General features: G+C 44.8%; 1 protein-coding gene across 1 annotated transcript in view; it reads left to right on the top strand.

The window, feature by feature from the left end:
- SPO11 (SPO11 initiator of meiotic double strand breaks) overlaps positions 1–27,977 on the top strand; it is an 883,213-nt gene that overhangs the window by 506,261 nt on the left and 348,975 nt on the right. The window contains exon 10 of the mRNA XM_069201619.1: positions 15,960–15,997. Within this exon, the coding sequence (XP_069057720.1) occupies positions 15,960–15,997 (38 nt within the window). The remainder of the gene's footprint in view (positions 1–15,959; positions 15,998–27,977) is intronic.

The raw sequence follows: 27,977 nt of genomic DNA, 5'->3' as shown, positions 1-27,977 counted from the left end.
TTTAACCTTGGTAGCTTGGCATATGCATGCTCATAGATGCCAATTCACCAAATGCCAGGGGTACCGAAAGTGACATCGCACGCCATGCCCTTTGACCTTCACTTTGACTCATACACACGTTTACACGTACACAGACATTTAGATAAGCACACTCTCTCACATAAACACACTCTCACCCTCAAGCATGCGTAGAACATACATTTGAAAGCAGTTTTTTACTTATCTTATCTACCAGATATGGTCATATTCCAGCTCGTTATACTCCATTTAGAGCTGCGACCCATGGCGAACCTTAAACGGTGTCCAAGTTTAGGCAGCTTTTTACAGAGAATGAGCTAGTGGGGTGTGAATGGTGGCACCCAAACTAAAATTAATGTCAGGAAATCAACACAATAAAATTCCCACCTGAATAATCAAAATGGCACAAAAATGAAACCAATCTGTTGTATGAAGCAGGAGTGGCGCAAAAAATGATTTGAGGACCTTTTTCACTCCTAAAGCACTTTTTGGACAAATATAAAGTATAATAGTACCTTTAGGATGCTTCGCTGTATGGCAGCCATGCCTTTGGTTCCAGCACATAACCCAAAAAATAAAATCTTTTAGAGTGAACGTTGGTCTTGAAATATGTATTTGGTCCTAAACACGGTTTCACTCACTTGCAGCGAGTGTTCTTGTTCAAAGAGATGCTGCTGAAAGCAAATAAGCTTCCCCTGCTGGTGCTCGAAATGTCACTACTTCTCAAGAATTGCTCTTTAGGCGCCAGGCTGTGGTTCCAATGGGAGAAAGGCATCTCTTCAGACTCGAACCAAAAATAAATCTCCAAGGCAACACAGAGCCTGCCTTGGAGTGACCTTGGAGTGGCAGATCAATGTATTTTTAATCACCTGCAACAATTGTATTATCTCCTATTCATCATTCTACATTGTTGCATCCTTGTGTGCACTGATATGTTGCTCACTTCTCATACTTATGTAACTCTTGTTAAGTTCCCTGTAAAGCACAATAATGGCACTGCGTTCAGGAACGCTCGGTTACATAAATAATTATGCCTATTAATAGATGAGTTTTCTGAAGAAGATTCTGTCCTATTTTTGACCCCAGAGGGTCAAAACGTAGGCATGCAGTGCTAGCAGATTGTAATGCTGTAAACGGTTTATATAGCAACCTGTTGCTGTTTTTTAGCTTTCCGTTCTGTTTATCTTATAAATAATGTACATATTACACTGCACAACAGCAAGCACTGCATCCTTTGCACTAAGGGCCTGATTTATGAAAAGTTAGCGCCACCTTTGCATCATTTTTTTGATAAACGTTTCAAAAATCAGGCCCTAACTGCCATAAACGTGTGTAAATGTATGTTTTCACGTTCACTTAAGTTTTTATATATAAATTACCTTATTCACAAAAATTACAGGCCTGATATCACTGCTGATTAACAGTATTTTCATCCAATAAAAACAGATGAGGAATATTTCCAACCAGTGGGAAATGTCTCCATAGAGTGTTCTGTTTTCCCAGTTCAGCACTAACACTTAAAGAGAGGAACATCTCCATGAAATGAATGTTGCTTATCAGACCCTCACCACCCTTCCTTGGTTCGTATCATTTCGTGGTGCACTACCGCCTGCCCAAAACTGATCCTACGTCAATGCTACCAGCTACATCTTTGTACTTTTTGAAGTCATTGCGGCTGCTCTTATCGCCGCTCCACAAAAGATCCTGTTACGACCCCTCAGGAAGTTATTAGAAACCTCTAGATCCTGCCTACCGCCCATGGAGAATCGCGTGAAATTTTTATTGCACCTCGCTTTACCACTCTGTAGCCAAACAGCATGAAAAGGGCGTTCCTAGTGGAAATCCATAAAAAGGATCGTGCAGATGATGTGCAACTTCTCCCTATTACACCCTGATTATTACTTAACCACTCCAGGTGCATTTTAAGCGTCCCATCACTGCCTACTTAACTGTGCAACTCATGGGTAAGCAGTTTTCCTAAAGGCGCATCGCCACCCTGTAGCGGTAAAATCCACAAGATTATATAGGTGAAAGGAGGGACTTTTACCATCCTTACAAGAATCTGTAAGAATGCAAAACAATTATTTAACAAAGTTGTTAAAGGCAACACTTTGAAAAGCTGCACTGGTCTTTCCTCGAAATGCTCTCAATGCTTAAAAAAAGTATCCTTCTATCTTCCCAACCAATGCCATTGGTTGCTCTTTCCCAAGTGTAAGTTTCTTGACTAATAGGATTCTAAAATGCACTTACAAGGGATACAAAGGCCAGCCATAAACCATTATAACTGAAAATCTGGCCCCTCGTTTGCCAAGTACCTTTCCAAAGCTTTCTCTATCCACTGTACTAGGTATTGAAGTATATAGTCCTTGGACCTCACTCACTGATACTTGTTGCTGTCATTTCTTTGCCTCCTGCCGTGTTCCAAGCTTTGTGCCCTTCTCCGTTTTTCTTTTTTAAACGCTATTCATCTTGCCCAAATTGCTTTGACTCAGACGTTGAATTGTTGCATCTTGTCCCAGCATGGGAAACTCCTCTCTGGCTATATTGGTGAAGTAAACGATTTCCAGCTCTTACACTGCACTGGCATGTGTTAAGGTCCAAGTGATGTCCCTTCTTCTTCTGTATGATCCTCCCTGCGCCTCCATACACAGAGCAGGTTGCATAGGGACTACCTCTCTTGCCATACAGTTCAGCTAGTAAACCGTGGCCAAGGTTATGGTTGGGTTAATTCCCCCATTTCCTTATTCTTTTGTCATTGACATAGAATTCGTTGCAAGCTTCATGTTCTGAGAGCGGCTTAATCTCTTCCACAATCTGTTGTAAACCAGCAGTCAGGTAAAGTCTTTCACCCTGCAAAATATGTTATGATGCCCTGACAAGGTCTTCATTTCATAAAGTTCCTTTGCAACTTTCTCTGGTTGGTTTCTTTTTGAGGGTTCGTACAATGTTTACTAGACTGTGACGCTCATTTCTCCTCTCTCTTCCAGACAATAATAAAATTAGAAAAAGTATTGCAGTTTGAGGACCTTATTCCTAAATTACTTTTAGACATGTTCAAGTATATCTTCTTCCCCCTCATCAAATTATAACAGTGGTGCCAAACATTGTTAACTATTGCAGCAATTTCACTTTACATATTGCCCTTTGTCCAAGTATGTCCCCACTTGCCTATATCCTCTTTATCCATCTTAATGTGCTTGCCTCTACTTTTTCTTTGTCTGTTTGTTCTCCGTGAACCCTTCCAACTGCTACTTCATCTATTATAATAACACTTACCTCACCTTCTTTGTTCCTTCTTCTTCCTTGTCCACTTGTGAAATCCAACCCAAAGTACTGCTCTCTCTCTCTTCCCTATCACTCTAATTCTTATGTCTCTTATTACTTGCCTTCGTTTTCATGTTCTTGGGTCTTTTTTGTAGTACCACATCCTAGTGTAACTTCTGACAGTCTTCCTGGACATCTTTTCCTTACTTCATTTACCATCCTGATGTTTAATCATACTACTTGCTTTAATCTTTTCCATTATACTTTTTAGGAGAGCTACATCAACCTCTGTTCTCCTCCATTTATTCCTCCCCTGTTTCATATTCTCTTAGGTCCTTGCTTTTCTATCTTTTCTCCATCTCGCTCCATCGTAACCTGTATGCTTTCTTCACTCCCTTACCTACCTTCAATGGTTTACCTCATTCGACCCCAAACTCTTTGGAGTCCCCTTTCTTTATCCCCATCTCATGCCTTCCCTTTTCAAACTGCTTTATCCGCTTGCTGTGGTCTGGTACTCTCAGAGTCCTTAACCTCTTTTCTTTTATCTAACTATCATATTCCCTGTGTAACCTGTTCGTACGTCTAATCACTCACAATATTGCCCTATTCCTCAGATTCCTCTAACACCTCCTTGCCCTTACTATACTCCAACCCTTTGCTACAGTTGATGGGGTTACAAATCACACAAGTACCTGTTATCTTGCCTCATACATTCCCCCGTGTGTGCTGTCTTCAACACAGTAGCACTTAGCCGGCTTTCTGGACACTCTGTTCCCCCTTCCAAACATCCTGCATTGTCCAGAAAAATCATTTTTCGCTCCACCAGCCTTATGCCCAGTTATGCTAGTGGTCTATTGGTAACACCCCAAGAGTAATACACTGCTCCCTAAAATTACATTGCCCCTGTAACTTTCTCATTATCATTTTATCGATATCCTACTGGCATATATCATAACGTTAAGATGTACAACCCTTGTTACCTCAATAGCCTGGTGGCTTACCACAGATTTCCCTGTGTGACTAGAATATCTCCAAAAGGGATCATGTGCGCAGGCCAGTTTGCTTTTCTAGCAGACCTTTGGAATGTTTAAACTCGGCATCAACCAACTGTTGTCATGGCGGATAGTTGTGCTGTCACAATTAATTCTGTCCTCTTGTATCTGTCTTTCCTTCTGCCTGGCAACAGGCCCCTTTAGGATTGCTTGGGTATACTATAGCCTGTGTTCCCTTGCACCTCACATTCCTTATAGGCACCAGGGCCTTAACAGCAGCTTGATGGTCTTGTCAACAACCCACCTTGCTTGTTATTAACCACTGCAAAATCCTTTTCGTTTGCCTCTTTCATTGTCTGTTCAGAGGCCTTGGGACTAACAGGGTCTTCTGGGCCACAACTGCAGCCTTTTAGCACTATTGTCCCACTGTAAGACAGCAACCAGAACTGCAGGCACACCCTTTCAGTACATGACCTCTAAAGTAGTGGGGCAAGCAGTCCAGTGCTTTTCAGGAAGGTAGTGTAGTGGGGAAGAGTCTCAGAACTCAACTGGTACCAAATAACCTTCAATAACGATTATCTAATAATTATCCAACCCAGTGCTTATCATTTATAAAAACAAGAGAGTATTTCTTGTACCAAAACTTTATATCACAAAACTGAATGTGCCCAAGGGTAAAGGGTTCTGTGACAGGTACTAGAGGAAAAACATAAAACTCAAAGCTTGTCCTAAAGCCAAAAGTGTCCCAATGTCTGATGAGCACTATTTCAAAGGTGCAGGGGTTACCTGATAGAAGTGGCAGTAGGTGCTCCAGCTTGAGGCTGTCACTCTTGTGTACACATGCACCTACCCTGCCTTCCTCCAGTGTTGCTCAGGGTGTCTGTGCACACTGCAGCAGGTCAACAGGTGGGGCTGCAGTCCGCAGTGGGGGACAAGTCCTAACAAATGCTCCACTCCCCAAGTAAGTGACAAGCACATCCCTTGATGCTAGTTATTCTCAATTTTTCAGCGATTCTCCTGGCAGAGCCAGCAAAGGACATCAAGAGTAGGCAGAGTTTTTGGAGACCGTGGACATAGGCATGCTCTTCTACAGCTTAGTTGGCAGATCATGTCTGTTATGGTTTAAGTGAGGGTGGCTGAGAGACCCATTTGTACTCAGTTCATAGACCACTCAATCATGGATATATGCACAAAGTCCAGGCATGTCATGGTGGATATAGATAAAACTGATAGCACAGGCGTATTTCTGTAAAACCATTCAAGCAATATACCTATTTTAACAGCCTCACTTCTCCAAAAGTCATATCCCAATTCCACTCAGCAACTTCACCAACCATCTTGTCTTTTCGATCTGCTTTAGGTATTGGCATTGGAATCTGAATGCTGAATGCTGAAGTAAGTCTGTGTGCGTGTTAGGCAAAGCATGGCATACCTGCACGTAGCCTTATCATCTATGGTAGCTTCCCCTCAATCAATAACCCAGAATATATGGCCTCCTGTACTCATGATTCTTGGGTGACAAAAGAATGGATCATTCACTGGCCTATACAGAAGATAAGCTTTTTTAAGCCGTAGGGCAACAAAATCAAACTTGGCCCCTCAGCAGTCCCTTGCACCCCCTGCCATTCAGGGGGTCCTGAACGAATCAGGGACATTCCAATATTTCAAGTGCCTCCATTCTGCCCAAAACCAATGAATATGTAAGATATGTTAGACTCCTGTGTCACTCTTCACATTTGCTAGGGAGGAGGGTGGGCGGGTCCTACGATTTTACATTACACCACTGTCAGGGTGCAACTGCCTGAAAATAAACAGCAAGGTGACACTGCTTTGCAGCACTGCTCTGAAGCAATAGCCAGGATAGAGGCAAATAACATGAGGATTGGGCATGCACAGGCTTCCGTTCACATCAGAACTATTGTGGTTACTTTGTGTTGTATTTGCAAAATGCTTGCCAAGCATAGCATCCCGATGGCCTTACCAGAGAGGGTACTCAAGATAACTCAGTAGCAAGGGATGACCACTGCTGGCTCCATGATGCTTTGCCCCTGCATTGCCATAACAGGTGATGTGACCCAAGGCATGGTGCTCAGCCACAAGGAAGGTCACTCAAATGCCACATCATGTCTGCTCCTTCTTCAACACAAGTGGGGCCTTGCATTGGTGCATCCATTAAAAGACCCCTCAAGAACTTCTTCAAAGCAACAACTGAAATGAGTGTGTGGAATGATCATTGTTACAACACTATGTAACTGAGATCTATAAAATATTCCTCAACCTCCTTGAGACAGGTGATAAAGAAAACTATGAAAAAGCAGCAGTAGCACAGTAGGTGCATTTCAACCCCCAGCAAAAAAACATATGTGTAAGTGCCTTGAACTGTGCCAGGCCTACCACCATGAAGATGAGTCCACAACCTACAACCTAGATTATGGGAAATAGCTTTCACATGCACTGTCAGTCACCACAACAAGGAGGTGGGGATGCAGATTATCGGAGGCTTCATATTTTAAGTGGTGTGCCGCCTCATCCAGCATGAGTCAAGAGTGAGCCTCAATGCAAACTCCAATGATCTTTCACATAGTCATGCATTTAAAATGGAGCTAACTCTGATCAAGAGGACAATCAAGAAAGAAAATGATGCCCTGTTTGGTTCAGTCAACATCATAGCCAATGATTCCTGGCCTAGCAGAAACCACTGGTGTAGCAAGGTTGCCAAGGTTCCGTGGGTATTTAGGGTCCTAGGAGAGCTGCATGACAGTGGTGCAGACTATCATTGGGGGATCTGGGACTGTGTTAACTTCAAAGACTGTGAAGCAATGTGTCCCTACAGACCAGATGCAAAACAGTATTTTCAAAATACAATCAATAAGAAATGGCAGACTTGAAGAAGCAGTTTCTGAAATTATCAAGCAATGAAGGTTTATTACAAAATTTAAATGTACAATACAGAAAATATGAAATGCGGATGTATCAGTAACTCATTGAATCCCATAGAAGTAATCTGATATGAACAAGACCAAACACAGATAATAATATAATGGGCAAAAATCAAGTGTCTCAAGTGTGCAACAAAATCAGTAAGAACTAGTACAGCAATCCTAGAGGCTCAGGAAAGATCTTGAAAAGGTCTGGCCCACTCCCAAAGGCAATGGTGTATGTACAGTTTTCTTGCATAGATTATTACAGGATCTGCAAAGTCAGCATGATCATTGCTTCAACAAATCACGTTTTCACATTTAAAAAAATCACATAAACTTATCACCTTAGCACTAACCCAACACATGAATTGGTTGTGGCCCTTCTGACCTAATTTCATCTGGAGATGTTATAATAAACTAGTTACATAATCAACAGAGAACAGTTGTGAATGAATGCAATACATTATGCATGCAGCAACAATCATGAAGAATGTAACAAAAAGCTTCCTCTATCGAGCTCTTAGAGAAATCAAATACAGAAATTAAAAATACACATCTTGCTGCATGTAGTGTCATGCGATAAATATAAACAAACAATGAACATCATGTGAATACAACAACCATTATGAACAAGATGGCATGAAGGCGTAACTGAGGCTTAGAAAGCCTAAGCCAGGAAAAAACACTTTAACATATCGTAATAATTTTGTTTCAATTAAAGTGACTCTATTTCAGAATATACCTGTGAAGTGAGATGCTGGGCGACTGATGTTAATGCACATTTTGGTTTTAACACACAAAAGCTCTCTCAGGCCCTGTTGCAAGCAAGGGAAATAGGCTCTCCTACACTCTGCAACTACCTAGTAAAAAACAGCCAACATTTTGGTGCCATGGGCTACTCACACACCCCTGGGCCACTGTGCCCACTACACTGATTACAGGTGCAACTCTGCCAAAAATGTATCACTTGAGTTAGTTCAATAAAAAGTATCATCACCTTCAAACAGATTGTTCATCCTCTCTCAGGAACATCTGGCCCTTCCGGCTTACAACACACTGCACGCTTACTTTCGTCCTCCTCTTCCCTCAGTCTCATAACACCCCCAGCTTCTATCTTTAACTCACAAACGTCTTCATCTAGCTTTGGTCTGCTCTCATCTTCACCTATCTCCTCTTTTACTTCCCATCACATCCTTTCTTCTCACCATTCTCTTCTCATGCCTATCTCCATACGTTCACATTTCTTCCACGACTTCGTCATCCTTTTTCACCCATGATGCCACTCTCATTCCTGCCTTCTACCTGCAAACGTTGACTCCTCCACTCATCACTGCATGTATGCTTCCCTTTTTGCTCTTACTGCATTATTTTCCTTTTTTTGCAATTATAGCATCCTTATGTCAGTGTAACTATGTGTGATCTTCTCAGCTCTTTCACCCTTCTTAAAGTGTTTTGTTCTCTTTTCTCATTCTTCCCATCTCATAAGCTTACTCTCTATCAATGATCTCTTCCCTTCTCATTCTCGCTCGCATTATTACTCAGTGGGATTCCCTTCATCCTATGTCTCTGTTCGTCTATCTCTCTCTCATCTATCACTCAGTACTTCCCTTCATTCGTGTACTTTAACTCATTTATTTTCCTCACTCTCACCCTATCAGTTGCCACATTGTCTCTCACCTCATCCACCTATACTCTGTCTCTCTCATCCCATCCTTCTACCTTATGATCTTCATCTGCTAGCTGTTTGAAAACTACCTCTCAGGTCTCTCCTTTTTTCTCACCTCATCACTCTGTACTCCTAACCTCTCTCACCTTTAACTCAGTTGTTTAACTCTCTCAAACTTTCATTTAATTTCTTAGCTCTCAGCCTATCACTTTGTTTTGTGTTTTTCAGGGGCGAGCGCAAAGCACTCCGTCCCCTGCAGTAATTTCTCTTTGGGCTTCTAACCACGCCCATGTCACGTCAGTCACTTTCATTGGTTCGTGGGCTTGCCTTTTAAAATCCGCTTGCTTTCATTTGTGAAAGGAATGCATATGTCATACCTTTTCCAGTGTTTAGCCCACCTACACAGCACCGGCAAACTACTGAAAACATACGAGGCTCCATGTTTTCAGCATGGTTTCCAGACTACTTTATCCTTTTATTTTCCACGCAGCATGATCGTGCTGGGGTTTACATAGCGCGATCGTACTCTGTTTTTCCGTTTTCAATTTCAGCGCGATTGCACCGCATTTTCCATAGTGCGATCGCGCTTCGTTTTTTCTTTTAATTTGTGTGGCCAGAAATGTCCGGTTAGGAGTTTACGATGCTAATAGCTCTAACTCGAGCAAATGTGAGACCAGTTGCATTGCAAATGCTTGTTTCCCTTATCCTGACTCAGTTTTATCAATTCTCAAACACTTTCACTCTATACTCTTCCTCTCTCACACCCACCAGTTCCATGTTTCCCTCACACCCCGTCACTTTCCTCTTCTGCTGTCCTTCGGCCCCTTCTTTTTACAATAGCACTCGTCTCGTAGGTCCTCTTCCTATCAGTTATCATAAATAAATGTATTTTAAACTACAGTCATAGTGAATGAAAGTCATTTTTAAATACTCTTTCGAAATGTCCTTATTTCCTACAGAGAAAACTGAGCCAGTTATTTTATAACGGCTCTGTGTGCTAAGACCCACTTAGACCAAACACAAAACCTCTGTTGTATGCTTTAACTGTAATGCCATAAAATTAGAAGTTACTGCAGCCCCATCACTCTCGGGCATGGACCTAAGTAACATGCGCAGCCTGGGTCTGGTTCGAAGGCGGCTAAGTTCGGAGAGGCAGCCAAGCTATGAGCCACTGTCTCTCTCGCTTTTTCACTAGACAAGCATCTCTTTCCTTTCCAGGTCCACCATGGTTACAATTTGATCCAAAACGCTGTTCATACCGACAATATTCTACCTGCAGGCACATCAGTTGCTTTGTGATTGGATAATGCTACAGTGTGGTGAACGTGGTTAAAAGCCCAGAGATAGATTACAACGCGTCAGAGGGCTTGCGGGATCGACCTAAAAAGAGTAAGCATTGAGCAAGGCTCCTGGGCAGACTCTCCCAAAAAATCAGAGCAGTCGGTTTTACAAAATAACCTCAGCTTGCCCCTCTGGGCCCGGTGCCACTGCACTAGCTGCCCCACTCATAGCTAAACCCCTGTCAAAACCCCGTATGTGAACAACCGCTCTGCCACCCAAGATGGATGCTGCAGTCTATGTGGCTTTAAAGGCACAGAGCAACCAATTTGCTCCACACAATTCAAAAGCCTAGTAGTCTGCGAGCAGGTAGATGACCCATTTCACACTCAAATGCCCATGAGCTTTACTCTGTACCAGAACACTAATAAAGAGTGTGGTTACTATTTGTTGTATGTGCACTCAGGGCACTACAGTCCTGGTGTCTCCATGTGTCCTCCAGCCCATCAGATGAACGTTAGCTGGGGCAGTGTGTGTCAAATGAAAGAAAACAACACCACTCCTCTCTGCTGCCAAAACTTGTGACACAGCCCTTGATCACAAGACACACGTATGTCAAAAGACACATGTTCTGTTCCACCGAGGAATTTTTCAGCTTCGAAAACCTCCACCACGACCCTTCTGCTCTAACACTGCCAGAATCTTTTGGCAGCACAAAGCTGCTATTTGTCTGCATTGCTCATTAGAGCAAGTTTCTTGGGATGTATCGCCACATGCTTCTTAGCTGCTCGCTGACTGGTTCTCTCCATTCTTCTTTACCTGGTTTGCCTCAGGCCGATGAGTACTGCGCCTGAAATACTGGTGTGGTCAACATCCCTGCAGTTCACAGATGCTGGTAGCAACCTCACGATGTGATCACTATTCCTCGAGGCAAGAGATGACCCCATGTCACTGGAACATCTCCATTAAAATCTTTTGCTTTTATGGGACAAATCGTTTCTTTCTAGGAGTGCTAATCTTGATGTAGACACATTTCACCGATTGACCTTTTTGAAAACAAGGATTTGTAAAAGGAAACATATGCACCTGTTGTCCTTATAAAAAAGGTTACCGTGTCAGAGAGACGGTGGGACCTTGTAGTGTGCTTTGAACCTGTCACTAAAGAGTCATGATGGTAAATGGGGGAGGGGCAGCCATTGAAAGTGAGCGAATTTAGAGGCTTCCGTAAATATTCAAAGGCTTATGATGCCGCCTGCCATGTTTTAGGAAGGTTGACAAACGTACAAGGAATTTTATTAGAGTGTATGGGTTCCTCTTAAAATCTGTAAGGTTTCCAGATCACCTTCACCATGCGATATTGACTCTTCACCATATGCGGATGTGAAGAGTACCTTGTGAGTTAGCAAGTCTGATTAGCTCAGGACTGGAACAACGGAGTTCAGTGGTATGGAAGTGTAATAGTTGGAAGCCTACAATACTTGTATAAAAGTGTGCCTCTAATTTCCTTATTACATACGATTTGTAATGGACCTAGTCGCCTGTAATAAATTACATAGGTGCTCAACTGTAATAAGTTATCACAGTTAACTTATGGCCAGGGTGAAAGGCAGTCACCAAGCATGAGGGCAGTTTGAACAAGGAAAACGAGAACTAACTTTCCCTTCTTCTGATATGTTTTTCTAAAAGGAAAAAGTGATAAGCAGTAAGTAAATGTGGTTTACAGACCTCCCAATGCTTATTATTGGTTGAATTTATTGTCATTGTCATTTGATTGTTTGGATGTATTGCCTTCCTTTTCTTCTGTTTGTCCGTCCCCTGGAGTTACACTATTTATAATCCTTTTGATTGGCTAACTTGTAGCCACTCCATTCGACTCCATAAAAGCGTAATTGATTTTTACCTCTCTCCCTTGTATGCTGCAACCCCTTTATATACATCCCGGTTCTGTGTGACTTCACAACCATCCCATAGTGCAAGGGTGCCTGTGCTGGTGCCAGGCGGCCCATTGCGCGCCAGCGCATGGGAAGGAACAGGGATGTGCTGCAGTGCTTTAAATACGATGCATTCCTGCCCTTTCGTCTCACAGTGCAGTGCAGCAAGGTGACTTGCTATGCTGCACTGCATGACTTCCCCATACATGAGACCCAAAGTGCTGTATTTCAATGCATGGGGTTTTATAAAGTGCTGGAGTCCAGCGTGTTTTATGCATATTCATCTCTACAATTCATTCAGTTTGTCCTTTATGGCCCTCAGAAATGCATAGTTTGACTTTGGGAGGTTGGACAACACATATAAATTTGAACACATCCTTGTGCCTGAATTCAAAAATACTTTAGATTACTTAATAGCTGTTATGTATAAAAAAAATTAAGTCAGTTTGCAACATAATTCCACATTATATATTACAGATTTGCTTTAGGTTATCCTTTTTAAAGAATTTGCATCATAATTCCAAATCAAATTTCACTGTCTTATACAAGATGTTCATTTTTATTCAACATCTCATCTACTGCTCTCAAACGTGCTGTACAGTGCAGACTAAAATTAATACGTCAGGCACCTAGAGACCCTTTTATTCTGTGGTATGTTATTTTATTCTCCTTCTTAATTGCTTTAGAGATGCAACAAATGCTGCTACGTTTTCAGAAAAAGAGGCACTTTAACTGTTGAACGTGGTAAAATACCATTACCCATGTTCGTCAACTATTTAAGACATATGTCCACTGAAAACTAGAGCAGAAGCCAGGCCTTAAATTGGCACTTTAATTTGCACAGAAATAGAAAAGGTATATCTACTAGTGCAAAGGACTAAGCATCTGATTGCAACTTTGAAAGCTAGTCAAAATAATACATGATTCTATTGAGAACTGGACATCTTGCCAAAACCTTGTTCCCTGGTGTCTGATGAAGCACATTTAGAAAATTCAAACAATGCAAAGCATGTACTACCGAGTGACAGTTTTTAATCTAATCTAGGGCGAAAATAGGTGCAATCAACGAAAACAGTTTTCCTCCCATTATCGAGAAGAACAGAGCCTTATCGGTATGTCTAGCATAGACTGAGATGAAACAGAGGGCGATCCATTTCCAGCCAAGTGTTCTGGCCTAGCTCGAAACTCGCGCAGGCTAACATGCCTTCTCACTTTGTAGACTTCGCTCCAGGGTATCACTACTACCCCCCCCCCTCTCCCCCCCAGCACTTCTTCAAAAAAAGCAAAACAAATGTTTAAACGCATTAGTGCGTTGCATAATTCAAAGCCAAATAGCGTTGCCATAACCTCTCATTGTCAGGATCTTGAGGATGGAACAGCTTGCCTTTGATTTAACCAGTGCTCTAATTGACATTTTAACATTGCATTGTCTGTCCGGGGAAGAGAAGCCTGATTTCTTTTAAAGCCATGTGTTTTATATTTGTTGAAAACATGCACGATTTCATCTTTCAAATTCCACAATACAGTCCTTGTGCAGCATTTGTGAAGCTGACGTCTGTGAATAGATTCGGTACAAACATATGTAATTTTCAGACCTGACTACAAAATTTTGTTTAGGGGCAGGATTTTCTTTCAAGCTGGGCTTAAATAATGGACGAATTTTTCTGGCGTTGTGAGCTTTGATTTGAAAAAAACCCACAGAATTCGGGACGTTTACATTCTGAATGATGAGATTCGTACAAACGATTGTTGGTCCTGGTTAATAATTAAAAAATCTGAATGTTTGGGCTGATTTGCGTTTAAATATTTGGGGGGAACATGAGTCCAACCAAATCCCTCCGGCCGCACACGCCTCAGGCACCACTTATCTTCATACTGAACATTTCGAAACTGCATAAAGCTCTGTAACTGATTAATTTGATGAAGTACTGTGCACTGGATCAATCACATAAAACTTGTTTTAAATGGTGTTCTGGGAATATGATTGCTGCACGTGTTGCCCACATTTTCTCTAATACATGAAGTTCTGGTGTGCTTGGCCCGTATTATCCTTCATCGTGGAATTTGCTCTATAATGAGTAAGAAATAGGTTATTCCTGCGATCCAGAGAGATCACAGAATGCTTCATGTTATTGTGAGACCTGGCAATATCGTGTACACAGTATGATAACTGTTATAGTACATCACTAACAATTATTACAGACACACCATAACTTGACATTATCCTTCTCGAACTGTATGGCTCTTTTGAAATTAAAATAAAATAATAATAGTATGTGTAAACAAATGTAACTTCTGATAGCGACTTCTAGCTGCAGATTCCTCACCTTTTGTATATTTCACATGCATCAAACTTTTCAGTAGTACCTTGCTGTGCTGGTAGGTGGCGCTGTGTGGCACTACACTGACACTGGCCTGCTCCGGAAATGACTTGCAAGCCTATAAAGGCACCACCCCTGCATAGTGATATCAGTTGCTTTCGAGGCTGTCCACTCCCTGAGACACAGAAGCCCAGTGGCAAATTGATTGTGATTACTGTGCAGATTCCTAATTGGGATCTTATTAACGGATAGAGTCCAATAACAAAACAGGGATGATGGGAGTGTTGGTGAGAAATCTGGGTTTAGATAGAATCTCTACCAGAAAGACCTGTTCTTCTGATAGAGACTTCTAGACGCAGATTCCTCACCTTTCGAATTGATCCCAAAGCAGTACCTATTTGCTGGAGGGTTTTGTGACTGGATTCAAAAACCCGAAAGACCTGTGCTACCTGAGCAAGCAAAATTCCCCTTTGAGCAGATGACCTGCTGTCTAGGCAATAGTGCTTCGTAAACATATTGCGGGAGGCTCATGTGCCAAGCAGCTTTGGCCCTGGCAGAATGAGCATGCAGTTTATCTGTAGCTACTTTTTGTTCCAACCTAATCAGGGCATGATCCACAGGGAGATAGTTCTCTTCTGCATGGCCTTGCCTTTTTTCACTTTAGTGAATCCCACCAAGAGCTGATCACCCACACATTGTTTTTGGGTACGATGGATGTAGGAACTCAGTGCTCTTTTGGGGTCTAAATGGTGGTCTTTCCTCCTCCGTAGAGGGGTGAGGTGGAGAATAGAACACTGGCTAGGGAATGATCTGTCCAACGTGAAACTGCATCACAATTTTAGGAAAGGAAGATGTAGATGTTCAAAGAACCTGCTTGTCTGGAAAAAAGGCGATGTAAAGTGCATTGAATATTGTTGAGAGATGTCAGCAATCGTGAAGAAGGCTGTTTGACACCATCTTGTACTGGCAAATCAAACAGAGTGTAATCTACCTGGCAGAAAAACACTGGCTTATTGAAAAGACAAACACGCCCTTGGTTCTCCCAATACAAATTCCCTCCCATCCAACCCCCTGGGGTCAATCGTCCTCAAATATTGTAAAGAAATTTAAATTGGGTAATCTTGCCCTTTGGGAGATATGATGCTCCAAGGTCACTGGGCAAAGAGTTATAAGCCTTCCAAAGGTCTTTCCTATAGGGTAGTGACTCCTCAACCTTAACTGCAATCCAATTTGTGCAAAAGGTTCAATCGAAATGTAATGTAATTTTTATACTATGTCTGCGTCTATATTTGTGTGGCCATACTGATCCATTTATTTGTGTGGGTTTTCAGCAATGATGATGACATTACATTAGGCAAGGGGAAAGGTAAAGGTTTCTGGACTATTCAATTACTTGCCTATTAAATGCATTTATTAGTTTTCAAAATGTATCAAGCTGATTGTTTTAATGTGATTTTAAATCAGTATTGTTCACTTAAATGAGAGTGCCTTGAATGAGACACTTAGAAAGTTGGAGATGACATGCAGGTGTACAACAAAAATATTCTATGTTTTGTTTTTCAAACTAGGTATAGAAATCATGTGCATTTACAAGTATGGATCTTTGGTAAGTAGAACGATTTATGTTATCTTGAGCAGTGTTAACTTATGAAACATTTCTAAGACAGGCACTACAAAGTAACCATTGCTAATACTGTTTAAGGGTGTTGTTTGAAAATAATAAAAAATATTTTTCAGGGAACAGATTCGCATATTATACAGTAGTCAATTTCATTTGCCTCTGTAAATGTCATTGAACGTTTCCAGTCCTAAATAAAGTATACTAATTTTTAGGCACTATCATTTTGTCATTATTTTTATGCCTATCTTTTTACCATTGCACGAAAAATTTCTAGAACATGACATCAGAACATTACCTGCTGTCCAACCCACAAATCAGAGTTTCTTCTCGTTACGCCTTCACAGAGCTGTAAACTTCATCCTATAATTCACTCTAAAATTCAGTGGCCTTCATCCAGGCCCTCTCTAGTTCCTGTACCTCACTTCTATATTGGAAAACCTGCACATTTCTAACTGCACTCCCCCCCACAAAAAAAAACTTGTTTGTGTGCTGAACATCCAAATATAGCAATTCACGTTCTCACTGTTTCCAGGCTATACTTTGAAAATGTAATATTAGTGGGTGCTCTTCAATCAGTGCTTTACTCCTCAAAGCAATATTTCACTAAAGAGCCAGAACCGATCATCACATATAGACAATTTGACCTTATCACCCTGTAGTCCGTGACCTCCATTAGTTACTTTCAAAGGCAGAGATCAAGGCATATCTCCAGGGGACAAAAAAGCAAACTGACCTCCTGGAATACTGGAAGGTCCACTATTCAGTCAATTGTAGACCCTCAGGTGTTTAAGGAGCTACTCTGCTGTCGAGTTGGAACAACAGAAGGGTATTTAGAGAAGACAGCTACGTTGTTGTTCAGATAGTGGTCCTTTGAGAGATCTGTCAAGATGTTTCACTTTGCCGCCAAGCTGATATATATTTCATGGAAGACACATTGTCAGTCCTGAGATAGATGCTGTGGTGGGATGTCTTTTGGCTAGCCTCTAAAAAACAAATATGCTGGCTAAATCCTCCAGGGAGTTGACCTACAGCTATCATTCTGCATCACCCAATACCTCTTATATTTATGCTGTTCATACTTGTACCCCAACCTGCCCTGCTCACATTGGACTCTATGAGGAAGTGTGGCGTGGTCCCAACATTGGTTTGCTGTCCCTGGCTTCCATATTAGCTAACTGTAAGGTGACTCATGCTTGCAATCCTAGTTTAGGTAAATAGGGCCAAGCAGAAAGACCTTCTGCAGAGATGATCCATCTTCCAGCTATGTAGGAGTTGATACTTAAATGGGCACTTGAACGATCACTTGAATCGAGGCACCCAGGTCAGCTTGATCAAGTCAGCTTTATTTAGATGCCTTAGGCAACGCACAATAGGGTAGTAAGGGTGAAAGGCGCCGCACATCTAGGCAGTAAAACAATAACTTTAGACAAGTATCAAAGTAACCGCAAGATCAGGTGCAAACTGGCCCAGTGCCTTACTACCCGGTAGGCACCAAGAAGGGTATTGGAATACCCGAAGACAAAATTGGGCAAAATGGCCACAGCACACAGATAGTATAGTCCAATAGTGTGGCAGGGATGAGTGTCCCTTATCTTATGTTGCTATGATGCAAAGTTGAAAGGAGTCTCAAGTCCTGTTTGTAGAGGGTGTCTTTTATTTGTAGATACTGGAAATCATTGTGTCATCAGCGTGATACAGCCAACACGTGTTTCGTCACACCAGTGACTTTATCAAGGCTGGGCCAGCCGGCCAGGAAGGTGCGTAACGAAGGTAAGTAATGAGGGAGCCGCGTCCAAGATAGCTTGTTGACACACGTCTCCTCGCCATTTCAGGTTCCGACCACAGGCTTACCAGGGTCTGCATTCAGGTTCTCTCACTCAACCATATTCTCATTAGTTCTACTCTAAGAAGTCACCACTGACGTCCCTGAGCCCATTCAACTGATCACGCGGCTCCCTCATTACTTACCTTCGTTACGCACCTTCCTGGCCGGCTGGCCCAGCCTTGATAAAGTCACTGGTGTGACGAAACACGTGTTGGCTGTATCACGCTGATGACACAATGATTTCCAGTATCTACAAATAAAAGACACCCTCTACAAACAGGACTTGAGACTCCTTTCAACTTTGCATCATAGCAACATAAGATAAGGGACACTCATCCCTGCCACACTATTGGACTATACTATCTGTGTGCTGTGGCCATTTTGCCCAGCTTTATTTAGATGTTCATGGAAATACCAAGAGACTACTTAGTTCTCTCATAATCTGAGTGACCTTCATCTACCTGGGTTTGAGTGTGAAGGAAAGCAAGTTTGTTGATAGCCCCAAGAACTCCATGACCTGAGTTTGAGTCCATAAGATCTTCTCAAAGTTCATCAGGAATCTGAGACTGTGGAGAACTTCAGTAGTTGGTTTGAAGAGCTGAGCTAGTTTAACAGGGCATTGGTGCATTAAGAGAATGCTGAACAGATTCATGATTCACCCTTTGGTTTGGAAATTTTGAAGAGCGCTGGGAGTACTTTGGTGAGAGACCTAAAGTAGATAACCAAGCTGAAGTCAGCAAGATTGTGCCACCTTGTTCTCCTCTTAGTACTGATTTTATTTTTGAAAGAGCATTAGGAAGATTAACAAATTGCATAATATCACCATTTCATTACAATATATGTATAAGTGTATATACTGTAAGTGAAAGATCCACTTTTAAATATGAAGCAATGCAGATTCCTAACAGTACATTAGTTGGAGCTATAAATTGTAGACAAGCCATCAAGACATTCGCTCAACGCTGCGATCAGAAAACAAAATTCAAGATTGTTGGAGATCTTTTTGTAAAAAAACACTCACTTACTTGCTTATGCCCACTACCCCTCCTGGGGTGTAGGCCATCAACCAGAACTCTCAAGCCATCTCTGTCCTGAGCTTTTCATTCAGTCTGATTCCAGGTGTAACCCACGTGCTGGCAGTCAGCCTCGAGGCCTCAATGCCAGGTGTTTTTTGGCCTTCTTCCTTGAGGGTTCCAGGTGAGGGCTTGCCTGGTGGTGTTTAATGCAGGCTTGCAGAGCGTGTGACCTACCCAGCTCATGATTTCATCAGGAGCAGGGACCTGGAAAGTCTGCTGCCATAGGTCAAGGTTGCTGATGGTGTTTGGCTAGTGGATTTAGAGCATTTTCCTTAGACAAGTGTTGATTAAGGTCTGGACTTTGTTGGCGGTGGTCACTGTTGTCCTCCATGTTTCTGCTCCATACAGAAGGACCAATTTTACTTTGGTGTTCAAAAGCCTGATCTTGGGTTGGAGTGCTAGGTCCTTGTAGCTCCAGCTCTTCTTTAGCTGAATGAAGGCAGCCTTTGCTTTGCAGATTTTTTTCCTGGATTTCGGAGTCTGTTCCACCCTGCTTGTATATCAATCAATCAATCATTGCATTTGTACAGAGCGCTACTCACACTTGAGGGTCTCAAGGCACTTGTGGAGAGGGGGGAGCTGCTACTGCTTGAACAGCCAGGTGTCCTGAAGGTCAGTAGGTCCTTGGTCTGACGTAGGCAGATGAGGAGGGTGTTCCAGGTCTTGGCAGCGAGTTAGGAGAAAGATCTGCTGCCGGTTGTTGTCTTGTGGATGTGTGGGACAGTGGCGAGGGTGAGGTCGGCGGACCGGAGCTGACGGTTTGGGGTGTAGAAGGTGAGACGATCATTGAGGTATGCTGGGCCAGCGTTGTGGAGTGCTTTGTGGGTGTGGGTTAGGAGTTCGAATGTGATCCTTTTGTTGACAGGGAGCCAGTGCAGGTCTCTCAGGTGGGCCTTGATGTGGCTGTGGTGGGGGATGTTGAGGATGAGGCGTGCAGGGGCAATCTGAATCCGTTGCAGTCTTTTCTGGAGAGCCGCCGTGGTTCCCGCGTAGAGAGCGTTGCTGATGAGGGCCTGGGTAGCCGTTCTTCTGGTTTCGGTAGGGATCCACATGTAGATTTTGCAGAGCATGCGGAGGGTGTTGAAGCAGGAGGAGGAGACGGCGTTGACTTGTTGGGTCATGGAGAGCGATGAGTCAAGGATGAAACCCAGGTTGCGGGCGTGGTTGGTGGGCATTGGTGTGGCTCCCAGCATGGGCGGCCACCAGGAGGCATCCCAAGCGGAGGGGGGTGGGGCCGAGGATGAGGACCTCTGTCTTTCCTGAGCTTAGTTTTCAGCAACTGTTCTTCATCCATTTGGCGATGGGCTTCATACCTTCGAGGAGGTTGGTTTTGGCGGTGGCGGGGTCCTTGGTGAGGGAGAGGATCAGCTGGGTGTCGTCGCCGTAAGAGAAGATGTTGAGGTTGTGAGATTGGATGATTTTGGCGAGCGGTCCCTTGTAGACGTTGAGGAGTGTCTGGCTGAGGGAGGAGCCCTGTGGTACGCCGCAGATGGTCTTGGTGGCTTCAGATAGGAATGGAGGGAGGCGGACTCTCTGTGTTCTGTCGGAGAGGAAGGAGGTGATCCAGTCCAAGGCCTTGTCGCGGATCCCTGCGTCGTGGAGACGTGTGCGCAGGGTGTGGTGGCAGACGGTGTCAAAGGCGGCTGAGAGGTCAAGGAGGATGAGGGCTGCGGTTTCGCCTTTGTCCAGTAGGGTCCGGATGTCATCGGTGGCAGCGATGAGGGCGGTCTCGGTGTTGTGATTGCTGCGAAAGCCAGATTGGGACAGGTCCAGGGTGTTGTTTGCCTCCAGGTGGTGGGTTAGTTGCCTGTTGACGATCTTCTAGAGAACCTTTGCCGGGAACGGAAGCAGGGAGATGGGCCGATAGTTTTGAGGTCCTTAAGGTCCGCCTTGGGTTTCTTGAGTAAGGTGTTGATCTCGGCTTGCTTCTAGCTTTCCGGGAAGGTGGCGGTCTCGAAGGAGCTATTGATGATCATACGGAGTGGTGGGGGGGCGATGATGGAGCTCACTCTGTTTTCGATGTAGTGCGGGCAGGGGTCAGATGGAGAGCCGGAATGAATGTTGTTCATTACTTTGGTGGTGTCAGCGTCAGTGACGTGTGTCCAGGAGAGCAGGAGGTTGGTGTGGTTGGAGTGCAATGAGTCGGAGGTGTTGGTGGCTGCTTGTGGGGTCTTGTTGTTGAAGCTGTCATGGATGTCTGTGCTCTTGCGTAGAAAGAGGGGTGGCGAGGGAGTCGCAGAGGTCTTGCGAAGGTGGGATGTCGTTGGTGCTGGAGCTGCGGTTGGAGAGTTCCTTCACGATGTTGATGAACTCTTTGCTGTTGTGTGCGTTGTTGTCGATACGTTCCTTGAAGGAGGATCTCTTGGTGGTCCGGATGAGCTGGTGGTGCTTGCAGATGGTGTTCTTGAGGGCAGTGTGGGTGGCTGGTGTCTATTCCTGTCTGTTCCTGGTGCAACTTCCTCTCGAGTTTTCGGCAGGCCTGTTTGGAGGTCTGGAGGTCGGTGGTGAACCAGGTGGCTTTTCTGATGGCACGGTTGTAAGAGGGTTTCTTGATCGGGCCGAGAGTGTTGGCGCAGTCGTCGATCTATTGCCTGAGGTTGCGGGCGGCTGTGTCGGCATCAGTGGTGTAAGCTGGTGGGGCTCGGGTGAGGGTGGAGATCAGCCGGTCGTTGGTGATGTTGTTCCAGCTGAGGCGGGGGATTGGTTGCGGGTGGTAGTGAGTACTGGGTTTAATGAAGGTGAAGTGGACGCAACGGTGGTTGGTCCACTGGAGTTCGGTGGTGTGGCTGAAGGCGATGTGGCTGCTGGCAGAGAAGATGGGGTCAAGCGTGTGTCCGGCGGAGTGGGTGATTGAGTCTGAGGTTAGCGAGGTTGTCAAGTAGGGCAGTGGAATTGCTGTCATTGGTGTTTTCGAGGTGGAAGGTCAGGTCTCCGAGGAGGATGTAGTCTGTAGATGCAACGGCCTGAGTCCTGATGATGTCGGCAATGGAGTCACTGTACTGAGGTCGAGTTCCGGTGGGTTTGTAGATGAGGGTACCCCTGAGGGTGGTCTTGGGATCGATGTGGATTTGGAAGTGCATTTGTTCGGCAGTGCTGAGGGTGTCTTCGGTGTTGGGTGAGATTCTGATTGTGTTCCTGTGGATGATGGCGATCTCTCCTCCCGGTCTGTTGGTACCGTCTCTGCGGGTGATCTTGTGACCGTCTGGGATGGCTATGGCGATGTCGGGTGCTGAGGATGGGTTCAACCAGGTCTCTGTCAGGAAGGCGATGTCCGGGGAGGAGGAGACGAGAAGGTCCCAGAGTTCGATGGCATGCTTGTGGACGGAGCGGGTGTTGAGGAGGATGCATCTGAGGTGGTTGTGTCCTGTTCTGGCGGGTGAGGTGGTGGCTCGGAGAGTGGAGAAGCTGCAGCTACAGCAGGAGAAGGGTCCGTGGGTGAGCCTTAGTGAGACCTGGAAGCAGGTGGTAGAACAGCCGGTGTTGAGGGCGTGGAGGGCATTGGTGTCGTAGTGGCATCGGGTGCAGGGGGGGGTCGCGTAGGCCAGGGGGTCTGGTGCTGGGTGCCACCATTGAGAGGGGGAGGTGGGAGGGAAGAGCAGCTAGGAAGCGGGAGGGAAGCACAAATAGGTGCGCAAGGGGGCGGGCCGCAGAGGACGCAGCGGTGGGAAAACCACAGGGGGAGAAGGTGAGAGATGCAGGAAAAGCAGCAAAATAGGCACAAAAATGCACAACAGAGAAAGAGAGCAAGAAAACAGTGAAACAGTAAAAGCTGTGAAAAACAGACACAAGGCAAACAGACAGACAATACTTACGGCACCACTAACCACCAGAGATGAGGCGCAGGTGGGAGCTTGCGGGTGGAGGATGACCTCCAACTTGCAGTAGAAGTTGCGAGGGCGGGGAGAGGGACGCAGGCACAACTGGTGGAGCTGTGCGGCACGGGGAGCTTCTCCTGACCTCAATAGCAGGTCAAAGGTTGCTTTACACTGCCCAGTGAGGTGACAGCCTTAAACTCTTCCAGTGAATCATCTTCAAGAGTGATTGTAGTTGTGCTGGCCATGTTAGCCTTCAGGATCAGGATAACGTTGCTGAATGCATTCTCATAGTCAATGAATTTGACGTAGAAGAGGGAGTTCCATTCCATCAACTGCTCAATGATGATGCACAGTGTTGCAATCTGGTCTGTGCAGGATCTCTCTTTGCAGAAGCCAACTTGCTGATCAACTAGGATCTTCTTTCTGTTCGGGATGAGTCTGATGAACGGTTTGCCTGGGGTTGATAGTTACACCTCTGTAGTTAGTGTAGTTACTTAGGTCATCTTTCTTGGTGATCTTGATGAGGTAACCCTCCTTTCAGTCTGATAGCACATTCTCTCCAGCATTGGATCTTTCATAGATTCACATGCTTGAATCATCCCCGTCGTCGAGGTGGGAGCCTCACGGTAAACTTGAATATATAAAGCAGTAAGTCAGTAAAAGTAAAACCAGTAGGCCCCAGTAGGCCTCAAAGGGTATTTTACAGTCTATCCACTTTGTTTTGTGAAAAGACCCAAACTTCCGTATCAACCAATCAGGATTCAGCCCCTCCCAAACACTCCCAACAGAGGCTGAATTCCCTCAGATTTTCTACCGCACGTCGTGTGAAGGGAGTCTCCCTGAGCTCTGCTCAGTTTTTTCCTTATTTCTGACTGAAGATTGTTTTCTCTCAGGAAACTAGCTCCACAGCTTTACCATGTCTGAAAAGACAAAGAAGCGTCTGTTCAGAGACTGTGACAATTGTGGGAAGAAGAGACTGCATGTTGATGACCCCCACAAGAAGTGTATCTACTGCCTCCATCCAGACCACAAGGTGAGAGACTGCAAAATCTGTTGCACCTTTAGTCAAAAAACCCTCAAGGACCGTGAGGTTAGACTTCTCTTATGGCTGCAAAAACAGAAAGCCATAGAACATCCTTCCTCAGACGACAGCAAAGCGTCATCACAGACTTCTCGCCCTCAGAAAAGAACAGGTGAGAGAAGTAGAGTGTCTGATGAACCACCAAGGAAGGTGCCCAAAAAGGCAAAACAAGTCTCTACTGAGGCAAAAAAGGATGTTTCCCACTCAGAGACATTGAAACATTTGCCAAAAAAGGTTCATTCAGAACCTACTACGCCTTTGCATCGAAAAAGCACCTCAAAAAAGGCATCCCTGTCTCTGTCACCGCAAAAAGAGCCAGAAAAAGTCTCTTCAGCGAAAAAACAACCGTCGACGACCACCCCGTCGACGACGGTGTCTACGGTAACATCTACTACAGTGTCGTCGACGTTCACAACACCGGTCTCGCCGATGATTATGACGTCGTCGCCGTTATCATCGACGACGATAATTACGGCAAAATTTTTTAAGAAAGCTTCGTCAGCAACCACATTGTCGACGACGGAGACCTCCTGGGTTCACCAATCGACTAGGGCACTCCCATCTATGAAGCACCTCTCATTGAGGTTTAAAAAGGCACCGCTGACGACGGCACCTACAAAAGATACGTCGACGAAACAACCGTCGTCCATAAAGGGCCTGTCGACGAAGGGACCATCGACGAAGGACCCGTCGACGAAGGACCCGTCAGCGAAGACGCCGTCAATGACGGAACCGTCGACGAGAGAGTCATCGACGAGAGAACCATAGATGAGGGAACGGACGACGAGGGAACCGTCGACGAGGGAACTGTCGACGATCATATCGTCCACAGCACTAACAGTGTATAAGCCATCCACCTACCTGGATACTTCGCCGCACCATTCCTCCTATCATCAGGACGACTCCACCAGGTTCTTACCCCTTTCACTTATTAACATGGGGGACAAGGAGTCTAATATTCTGCGAATGCATACCTCACCAAGTAAAGTGTTGCCATACCCACCACAGCATCTTTTAGATGATGATGACGATGATGCATACTCTCAAAATGACGGAATGTTTTGGGGCAGCTAGTAGCCCGTCCCAACTCAATGTCAAATGCAAAGAGTTTGATGATGAGGAGGATCAGAATTACCAGCCTAGTTATGCCTCACCATCCTATCCACAGGCAGAACAACCATCGCCCCTCGCTATGCCTAGCACACTAGTAGCAGATCTACAATATATGTTGAATGACTACTATAAAAGGTTTCCACCATCAACTCAGTCCACGCCACCTAGACCTGAGAGCTACCAGACACCTCGGCAAACTCAGGCTACTAATCTTTCGGAAACACCACAGGCTAGCATATCGGTAACTAGCCAAACTCAGGAAGCTCACCCCTCGTCAGACGACGAAAGGGAAGAGGGTGAGCTAAGAGATTCGGCGGCTAGTGAATGGGATGATTATCTCGTCCCCACACCATCTCCACCACCAGCAGGTCCGGTAGATTCTCCTCCGGAGGACATAGGAGGTTTCCATAATTTAATAGAGAGAGCGGCAAAACGTTTTGGCCTTGCAATTGTTTCTCATGAAACCGAATGTTTTTTGGACGACTTCAAAGAGCCATCAAAGAGATCGGTAAGAGCTATACCCATTGTAGATTTCTTATGGCAGGAGGGTTTGAAGGCAATGAAAAATCCGGCAACAGTGCCTTCACAAATGCCAAGGCTGGAGAAAAAGTACAAGGCCCCAGATGATTCTCCGGCCTGTCTAGTCTCGCAGCCAAAACCTGATTCTGTTATATCACAGGCGGCTCAGCGACGTTCCAAAAACCCCTCCGCACCTATAGCGTCTCCCCCAGACAAGGAAGGGAGGAGATTAGACAATATCGGCAAGAAATTTTCCTCTGTTGCAGCGGTCACAGTTAAGGCGGCTAACTCCCTCGCCATCCTGGGAAGGTACGATCGCCAGATGTGGGCAGACATGTCTGCCTTTTTATATCTACTGCCAGAAGATGTCATGGTGGAAGCAAAAAAGGTCTTGCAGGAGGGAGAAAGGGTCTCCGCGGAGATTATAGACAGCGCAATAGACATTTCTCTCACTGGCTTCAGACAATTAGCTGGCGCAGCAGTCCTGCTCAGGCAAGGATGGCTTAAGGCTACTTCATTCAGACCGGAAGTCCAGAGTCGTGTTCTCGACATGCCTTTTGATGGAGAAAGTTTGTTTGGTAAACATGTCGACTACATGCTGCAGGCTATCAAAACGGATACCGATACGGCAAAATCCTTAGGTACCCTGCAATATAAAAAACAACCTTTTCGTGGTGCAAGGGGTAGAGGAAATTATTCTTTTCGAGGCGGATACCAACAATACAGATCCCAATATCAGTCTTCCTCCACAGGATCACGACATCTGTACCACCAGCAACAGCAGCATTATAGATTACCACCAGCCGCAACTTACAAACATCCAGCTAGAGGAAGAGGAGCTGCCTGAGGAAGAGATACAGGCAGAAAACAATGACCCGCCGGTCATCTCAACGCTTCCCCACCCACCTACATCGAGGGTCGGAGGTCGCATCACTTCCTATTTCTGCCAATGGAAGGCTATAACATCGGACAGATGGGTACTCGATGTAGTGGCCAGAGGTCATACTCTGGAATTCACACAAACACCACCAATTGTTCCTCCATCGGGCCCACCGCCTCCGAGGATGAACCAACTCCTCAAGGAAGTAAGAGTGATGCTGAGAAAAGGAGCGATAGAACCAGTCCCTTTATCTCAAAAGAACAGAGGATTCTACTCCTGTTTTTTCCTTCTAATGAAACCCTCAGGAGACTGGCGCCCCATCCTGGACTTGAGAGCACTAAACAAGTTTCTAAAGAAACAGTCGTTCAGGATGGTAACACTGCAAGACATCCTGCGTCTGTTAAATGCTGGAGATCTGATGGCATCCCTAGACCTCCAGGATGCTTATTTTCATATCCCCATATATCGCAACCATCGCAAATTCCTAAGGTTCAGATTGGGAAGTATGCACCTCCAATTCCGGGTTCTCCCATTCGGTCTCAAATCAGCCCCCAGAATCTTCACAAAAATGTTGGCTCCGGTGGCAGCACATCTCCGCCAGTCAGGTATCCAGGTATTCCCTTACCTGGACGACTGGCTTATAAAGGCACCCTCAAAGTCGCAAGTAACAAGTCATATCTCCTATTGCCTTCAATTGTTACACAGCCTGGGGTTTGTAGTCAACTACCAGAAATCTCAGCTCCACCCCAAACAGGTATTAAGTTTCTTGGGAGCAATACTAGACACAGTCCGCAACAAAGCGTACCCATCTCACGAGAGGAAACAAAAGTTAACCTCCTTGGCAGACAGGCTCTCCAGAAAAAAGTTTGTTTCAGTCTGCATCTACAAATCATTGTTCGGGATGATATCATCATGCATTCCGCTAGTCCCAGATTGCAGGCTCCATATGCGACCCCTGCAAGAGCAATTGGACATACAATGGACCCAGATCAACGGTTCCTTCGAAGACAAGATTCGCATAACGCCTCTAATGAAGAACACCATGAGGTGGTGGGCGACTCTAAACAATTTGTCAAACAGACTGTCATTCCTTCTTCAAGCACCAGGTTACATAGTAACAACGGATGCCTCTCTCGAAGGATGGGGTGCACACTGCCAGGACCTGCAAATCAGCGGAACCTGGAATGCGAAAGAGGGTCAGCTCCACATCAATTACCTAGAACTCAAGGCAATACTCTTAGCTCTAAAAGCTTTCTTGCCAAAGATACAAAATTCAAGCATATTAATCAGGACATACAACACAACCAGCATGTTTTATCTAAACAAGCAAGGAGGCACGAGATCCCTACAACTCTTGCAGCTAGCACAGCAAATCTGGACATGGGCCATCAAGCACAATATTTCATTCAAAGCGGAGCATGTGCCAGGACAAACCAATGTTCTAGCAGACACCCTGAGCAGGACAGTGATTCCTTACACGAGTGGGAGCTAGACCAAAAAACTCTCAACAGCCTTTTTCTACTATGGGGCAAACCGAACCTAGACCTATTTGCCACTCTTGAGAACAAGAAATGCCAGTTCTGCGCAAGTTGGCTTCCCCAAAAATATTCGTGGGGGAATGCGTTTTCGATGAGATGGTCCGGAGTCTATGCCTAC

This window comes from Pleurodeles waltl, chromosome 7 (genome assembly GCF_031143425.1).
Source record: "Pleurodeles waltl isolate 20211129_DDA chromosome 7, aPleWal1.hap1.20221129, whole genome shotgun sequence".
In the NCBI taxonomy this organism is placed as follows: Eukaryota; Metazoa; Chordata; class Amphibia; order Caudata; family Salamandridae; genus Pleurodeles; species Pleurodeles waltl.
Note: the sequence above shows the minus strand (reverse complement) of the source record. Positions and strands in the feature narration are given on the sequence as shown.